This window comes from Dysidea avara, chromosome 5 (assembly GCF_963678975.1).
Source record: "Dysidea avara chromosome 5, odDysAvar1.4, whole genome shotgun sequence".
Classification (NCBI taxonomy): Eukaryota; Metazoa; Porifera; class Demospongiae; order Dictyoceratida; family Dysideidae; genus Dysidea; species Dysidea avara.
Window position 1 is genome coordinate 7,060,733 of NC_089276.1, and position 7,558 is coordinate 7,068,290.

At 36.0% G+C, this 7,558-nt stretch overlaps 1 protein-coding gene across 2 annotated transcripts in view; it reads right to left on the bottom strand.

The window, feature by feature from the left end:
• LOC136255349 (phosphatidylinositol phosphatase PTPRQ-like) overlaps window positions 1-5,511 on the bottom strand; it is a 35,110-nt gene extending 29,599 nt beyond the window's left edge. For both annotated transcript variants that reach the window (XM_066048093.1, XM_066048091.1), the window contains exons 1-3: window positions 5,115-5,511; window positions 3,561-3,809; window positions 1,397-1,663 (exon numbers count right to left, since the gene is read on the bottom strand). In XM_066048093.1, coding sequence (XP_065904165.1) covers window positions 1,397-1,663; window positions 3,561-3,809; window positions 5,115-5,400 — 802 coding nt within the window. In that variant the 5' untranslated portion in view covers window positions 5,401-5,511. The remainder of the gene's footprint in view (window positions 1-1,396; window positions 1,664-3,560; window positions 3,810-5,114) is intronic.
• Window positions 5,512-7,558: the final 2,047 nt, after the last annotated feature.

The window sequence follows — 7,558 nt, forward strand, 5'->3', positions numbered from 1 at the left end:
GGATGCAGAAGGGTATGCTCCTGCTACACAATTGAAAGTTACAGTTTGTTCAACTTGTGCTGATTGTGACACTGGATGAGTTATGATGACTGGATTAACTGTGTAGGAATAGTAAGCAAATATAGAAACAATTATACATATTATGTGATTATGTGATCATGCATTTGAAATCTATAGCTAATCCATAATTGTCAAGCATGTAAGAGAACTCCACTAGTTAACAAAGGACAAAATGTTACAGTAGATTCATTCCAATGGTACAACTATCTTCATAATTCCTCAGTCATGTAGTGACCATATTAAGGAGATGTCATTTGTTTTTTTGTGTAAAATAAATTATGTATGCAAAACTTGTACGAAATTTCTTAAATGAAAATTTTTACATAAGATTGAACTACTCTAATAGAGCAGTCATTCACTTAAATCATATGCAAATATTTTACACAAAAACTTTTATCACGAAAATTTTCACATGAAAATAAAGGGTATTACAGTATACAGTACTTCAAACTTAATCTACCACTTAAGCACATGGGCCAGTATTTATTCTGGGATTTCTCCTTTGGGGGAATCGGGGGATGGCCAGATGTAAGTCTATAGCTGTTCAAGTTCCCAACCATGTAAAGTTGAAATACTTGTCAAACTGGTTAGTAATATAAGGCTGTGTCATGAATGTTGATTTTGATTTTTGTGATTAGGTGAAGCTGAATCCTATGGTTGGTAGTAGTAATGACAATCTAGGGCAACCATGTACACCTTATGTGCACAATTATTCTATAGTATGGTGCGTTGCGTATGTTGAATCTGTTTTTAAAACAATTAGTTATAAACAGTGATACTTTATTACTTTTTCATTTTTGAAATTGAGTATTACTCAGAATAATATTTATTAGCTAGGGTATTTTCATGATATTGGAAATTTTTTATAACTAGGCTTTCTGAGATTAAATCTGGGGGTATTTTTGTTGACTGTGCATGCCATTTTGAAAGTAAATAAGCTTAGAAATTTTTACTATCTGAAATTGAATTAAGGACATTAATTTTTGAGAGTAAAGCATGCTATTTAGAAAAGCCAGGTGAACTTTGACTCACAGATATTAAACAGGCACCACTATAGTCATGTACGAATTTTTGTTAGTTACATGTGTACCCTAAAAAGGAGACTTTTAAAATTAAATGATCTAATGCTGAATCTGAGAGCATTTTAAATAAGTTTTGTGTGCCATTTAATAACAAGCTTAACTTAAGTATTGTAGTCACTCACAATTTTAGGGGGTAAGGCACAGTTCGTCATTTTCTATGCAGATAATTATGCAACAAAAACCCTACTGATACATGAAACTCTACTTGTTATATGTACTAGAAATACTCTTCAGGCAGTACATAGAAATCTTACCAAATAAGTCACTACTGTCCCTTCCTTCTCCAGCTTCATTGCTTACAATACATGTATAAGTTCCTCCAAGGAGGTAAGTTACTCTGTTCACTGTCAACTGGTTACCATTGATCACAATGTCATCATTGTTTGGTGTAGCATCATTGTACAACCAGGTGTACATGAGGTTGGGACCACCATCTGATTGACATGTAAATATGACACTATGAGTCAAGTGATCCACTGCAAGATGTTTTGGCGTGACCACAACAGTGCCACTTGGTGATACTATAAATATGAAGGCACCAAATGTCTGTTACAACAAACCATGAATACTTATAGTAGGACCATCAAATTAAAAAAATTTAGTCAGCACAGAAGCCAATGTTGAACATTAAATATCATTGGCATAGCCAGAATGTTTAGTACAGGAGGTAAGGCACATTTGACATCTCTATTATAGAGTCAAAGGCAATGTATATACCTGCTCTATTAGAAGCTCTATTGCAGCATATCAGTCTGCTAGCATTGGTATGTGCAGGACACACTCCACATCATAAATTAATGCAACAGGAATCAAGCATTAAGCATCAGTACCAGTCTTGTATATAGCTATGTCTAAGCATGGAAGTTGATATAAATTTTTAAGAACATGAGGCTGCTATATGCCATCCTGCTGAATAATGTGAGCATGCACATAAGTTAAATAGCACAGTTTTATTTAAGACAACTATAGTGTTGTGCATACCTAAATATTTACAGGTGCAAACATAGGCGTAGCAACCCAGGGGGAAAGGGGGACTGGAGCCCCACTCTGATTGTAAATTGAAAAAATTGAGTTACTCTAATAGAGCAGTCAATTACTCTAATAAAGCAGTCACAGTATTCAAAGATGCAGTGTAGCAATCTATGAAGTTGTAAATAATGATTTTTATGTGCTTTATCAGTGATACAATCTGGAGGAAAGCCATTCTTAGTTGTTGATCTTTTTTCTTCTTCAGCTCTTCAACACTGTGCTCTACCAAACCAAGAGTCTAGAGCCCCCTATCTAAAACATCTTGCTACGCCTATGGGTGCAAACTATCACTGCCATTCAGGCTGTACTTGTAACAACATTTCAGACTCTACATGATAGACTCTACATGACAGATTTTTGCAGCCAAAGCATCATGATATGAAAGCTGCACATAGTGATATGTATAGAAAAGCTTCTGCCATCTGCCTAGATTTAGCAACCACTATGACATTTTGATCAGAAAGAGATGAGCTTGTACATAATTTTGCATGTAGTACCAGTGCCTTCCCTACAGTGTAGGACTTACCCACTGAATTTTTAGTGACCAAAATAAGTTAATTCCTATACAACATTCAGGGCCACCCAGAGAAATTAAGGGGCCCAGGGAAAAGAGTTAAAGTGGGGCCCCAGGGGTAAGGAGGTTTCCATTCTGAATCACAACTTCACCCAAGTAGTAAGTTGAAGACCAAAAAAAAAGGTCATTACATGTTAACAATGACAATAGCTACCCCTCACCAACCATATCTCCTTATTTATAGGCTTGCTACACTGCTTTTCTGAAGAATACTGTGACTGCTCTATTAGAGTATCTAGATCTGACTGCTCTATTAGAATATATCGATCTTTTAAACAGGTATTCAAGTGGCCCTTCCTTTCAGGGCTGGGGCCCGGGGCAAAATGCCCCAGTTTCCCCCTGTGGGTGGCCCTGACAACATTTGAAACACATATATTTATATGCTATTTACATGCCCCATATGTGTGACTGGATTTGTGACAAGGTACATTTTCCGAACATTTTACATGTTAACGATGAAGCGCTATATAGCAAGTGACTCTTTGTACTGATCAAATTTCTTTTTTGCATCAAACTACTGTATGTAGCATTACTCATAGACATTTTCAGAAAATTACAAGCAATGAAATAAAAATGATTAAGGTTCAAAAAATGGATCACTTTTTTTGTGTAGCTATTTTTTGCTAATCTGGTCACATGTACTGTGCAATAACTTTAAGTTAATGTAGTACCTAACCTTACACCATCCATAAAATAAAGAGAAGCTACTACACACTACTCCACGGTGCATGCTCTCTGCACAATGCCAGTAATACATGTACTATTACACAGTAGGACCTTTCCTAATCGTGGAAGTAATCAGCTATATTACATACCGATAATTGTAGTAGTAGCAGTATCACTTCCAGCATCATTACTAACTGTACACTGATATACTCCACCATCAGAACCAGTCACCATAGGAATTGATAACACAGGATCATTAGAGATGACCACTCCTTGTCTCCTCCACTTAAACATATTGTTGGGACCTCCTTGAGCTATACATGTCAATGTTACTTTGATGTTGACAGCAGTTAGAATGTTTCCAGGTGGACTCACACTAACACTGCCTTGAGGTGATACTAGAGAATAAAGAAAGGCATACAGGTAACTCAAGTCAATGTTACTATAGAAATAACAGATATGCGATTTAAAAATTAGTCTTTTGAATAAATACAGTAGTAGAGGTACTGCAGGTGTCATGTGATCATCAAGACACACTATCATGCAGCCAGGAAACCTGGTGCACCAGGTTGAAAGAAAATGCAATTTCACACATATGCAGCACTATGCTCCTTTTCTCCAAATTGAACAACTTAGCTCTGCAAATGCCTCCACCTATGGCATCCTACATGGCAAATTTGAGTATTAATGTGTTCATGACATATGAGCCCTCAAAGCTCTTCAGCTTTTTTCATTGTTTTGGGGGTCTTAGATGTTTCTATTTTCAGCATTTTGCACACTTTACAAAACCATTATAAAAGGCAGATTCGTAGCTCGATCGCTTTGAAATTGGGATATACTAAGGATAATTTCTGCACTAAGTTTAGTGTAAATCTGATAAACGTTCACTGAGGTTATTTGTGTTAGAAGACCAATATTTTGTTATGCTTGCATGAAAATTGGTTTGTGCATCATAGCTGAAAGCTTTTGTGGCTTAACACAAATCACATTAACAGTTACAGAAATACAAGGAGTAAGCCGATGAGAACAACCTGGTGTAAAATCATGAGGTTGTGAAATGCTCTAATGGAACAGTCACTGAGAATTAAAATAGCATGAAAAATGTTGTCTAGGGTTGGAACAAAAAAAACTTAAATGTAAGGTGAGGAAAACTTTACAAAAGTTGGCACACACACACACACACACACACACACACACACACACACACACACACACACACGCACACACGCACACACACACACTCACACACACTCACACACACACACACACACACACACACACACACACACACACACACACACACACACACACACACACACACACACACACACACTCACACACACACTATAGAACAGTCGGTGTTCTCCAATTATATAAGTTTGCCATGAGAAATGCATTCATTAAAATTGGGCTTCTCCAAAGGGTTTCTTCACAATGGTATCCTCATTTATCTGAGAAACAGTTAGGCTACTAGCTGTGACTCATTATGCACTTAGAAATAATCATTTCTGAATTACTATTGTGCAATAAAGCTCAATAAGTTTTAATTTAAATCTATTTGTGAACCCTGATTAATTAATAAATCACAGTTAGATGCATAGTCTACTGTAAAATGTTACTCCTATGGTCTAAGATTAACAAACTCTGGGTCAGCAAGAGTAGCAACAGCTATAGTTTCATAAAAATGATATATATGTACATACCAATAACTGTAGTAGTAGCAGTATCACTTCCAGCAGCATTGCTAACTGTACACCGATATACTCCACCATCAGAACCAGTCACCATTGGAATTAATAACACAGGATCATTAGAGATGACCACTCCTTGTCTTCTCCACTCAAACACATTGTTGGGACCTCCATCAGCCAAGCACGTCAATGTCACTTTTGAATTTGCAGCAGTTAGAATGTTTCCAGATGGTTGCAAACTAACACTGCCTTGAGGAGATACTAGAAAGTATATTTGAGCATTGGTAACATACACCATTTCAAAGTTTATAGTGTTATAGTTAGTATATGCCTAATAATAAACAGAAGAGTTTATTTTATCAACCTATTCCAGTATCCCAGAAGAGACCAGCAAGAAGGCTGCTGAAACGTTAGCACTAAAACTCAGAAAAAATCCCAGACAAGGTGGTGACTTGATTGACAGACAGTGTGGAGTCTAGGCAAGTGCCCAAGGAGCCACACTGCCAGGAATCCAGGATTTTTCTGCCAGTACGTGACTTCTCATGTTTCATTAGTGGTTAATTTATTAATCTCCCATGACAGGCTACAGAAAATAGCAAGGGTATGCAATGTGATACATCGGGTGCCATTTTTCCCTTTCTTTTGTTTTAGTATTAATAAAGGATCATAAGAAAACAAGGTCATCTACATCACAAAGGTGTTGCAGGGATGCTGATGCACCTCCATCTCCAAATTTTACTATGTAAGTGGTTGTTAGAAGGCTAAGAGAAGCTACACTACAAGTGCAATTTCATCTATAGCATACATGGGCAATGATAATATGGAAAAAGCAAGAAAGGAAGAGCTAATCTCTTCTAGGAGTCAACAATATGGGGTCAAAATTATATCTCAACTGCTATTAAACTCCTAAAATTGAAATACTCTAATAGAACAGTCAACTATTCAAATAGAACACCCATCAATTTAAACTCTTCTAATCTATAAGGAGCAGGAACCAGTGAGTAAACTGAAATTGTGAACCATTTTTCTTCACTTGTACATGCACGTTACTACCTCACCGTTATACTAATTAAACATCCTGACATATCAATTGCTTAAAAGGTTCAAATCTATAACTTCTTGTGTATTGTGAATCATAAGACATCAATTCTTATATAAAAGGCAAGTAACTTGCAAAATGCTTCCTTTTAAATCTAAATTTTAGTGAAAATTTAAGCATCTATTAAGTTAACAGAGTTACAACATCTTGGGGGTGCACCCTCAAAGTTACTTGATCAAGCTTCACATGTTTACTAAGGTTTTAAATAGTTTCAAAATTTGTGGTCAGGAATTCCTTATTTATACTATTTAAAAACATCTCCTTTAGAAAGTTGGAATTTAAGGTGATGGTGTACTTTAGATGTTTATAGTACAATATTATAAAGAACTTTATATATGTACTTTCAAATACAACATACAGGTAACAGGATAGTTACACAAATTTCCTGGCGAAAATAAATTGAAAATTCTTTGGAAGCATAGATTCAGTACTATTATTAGTCACGGTTGTACTTTTAGTCAATGTTATTAGCATAAATTTAGAGTAATAGAATTACGTATCTTACAGCTGGAGGTTGCACTCCTAGACCTCTTGAATTGAAATTAAACTTTGGACTCAAACCTTACTGCAGCATTTATGCAGTGTGCACTTTATATGAATGCTAATATTACCACTGCTATAGAGAATAATGATTTCACTAAGTTAGCACAACGCTTATGCAAAGCTATTACCAAATTCAATCTCAGAACACTAAGTCTCTGTGGAGGAATGTTCCCAGGCCTCCCTAGATAGAGCATAATCCACATGCTGAGTGTGTTTCTCACCCTGTCATGTTGTATCAACCAATTACCACTTATTCTTAGCTTCTAGTTTAGCAGCCCCCTTGCTATAGTATGTACAAGTTGAGCTGGATCCTGAAAAGCAGCTAAAATTAAAATTGTCAAGAGAGCTAGCATTTCAGCCAACCAGATGATTAGTAGTAACGGCAACAATACCAACTACGGTTTGGCTCCATTACAAGTTCGGGAAAGAGCTGTAATTGTCACTGTATTTTTATGGATTCTCCACAGAAAATTGATTTTTCGTAAATACTATTTCAGACATTTGGATGAAAAAATTTTGAAATATTTTTAGCAGGTAAAGCAGTACTATAAATGAGCCAAATTTCAAGATTATGTGTAATTTCATCCATTAGTTATTAAATGTTTTTGAGGATCCAGCTCAATGTGTACATATTATGACCCACCCCTAAGTAACTGGCAAAAACTAGGTGTCAATTACAGCAATAGAGGGTCTTAAGATTACTGAAATATCATGTATAACTCTGACATTCCTGTCTAGCATTTTAGACTTCAACACAATTACTGCAGTTACTAGAAAACCTGCTACTCCAACTAAAGCAATAGAAGCAACATAA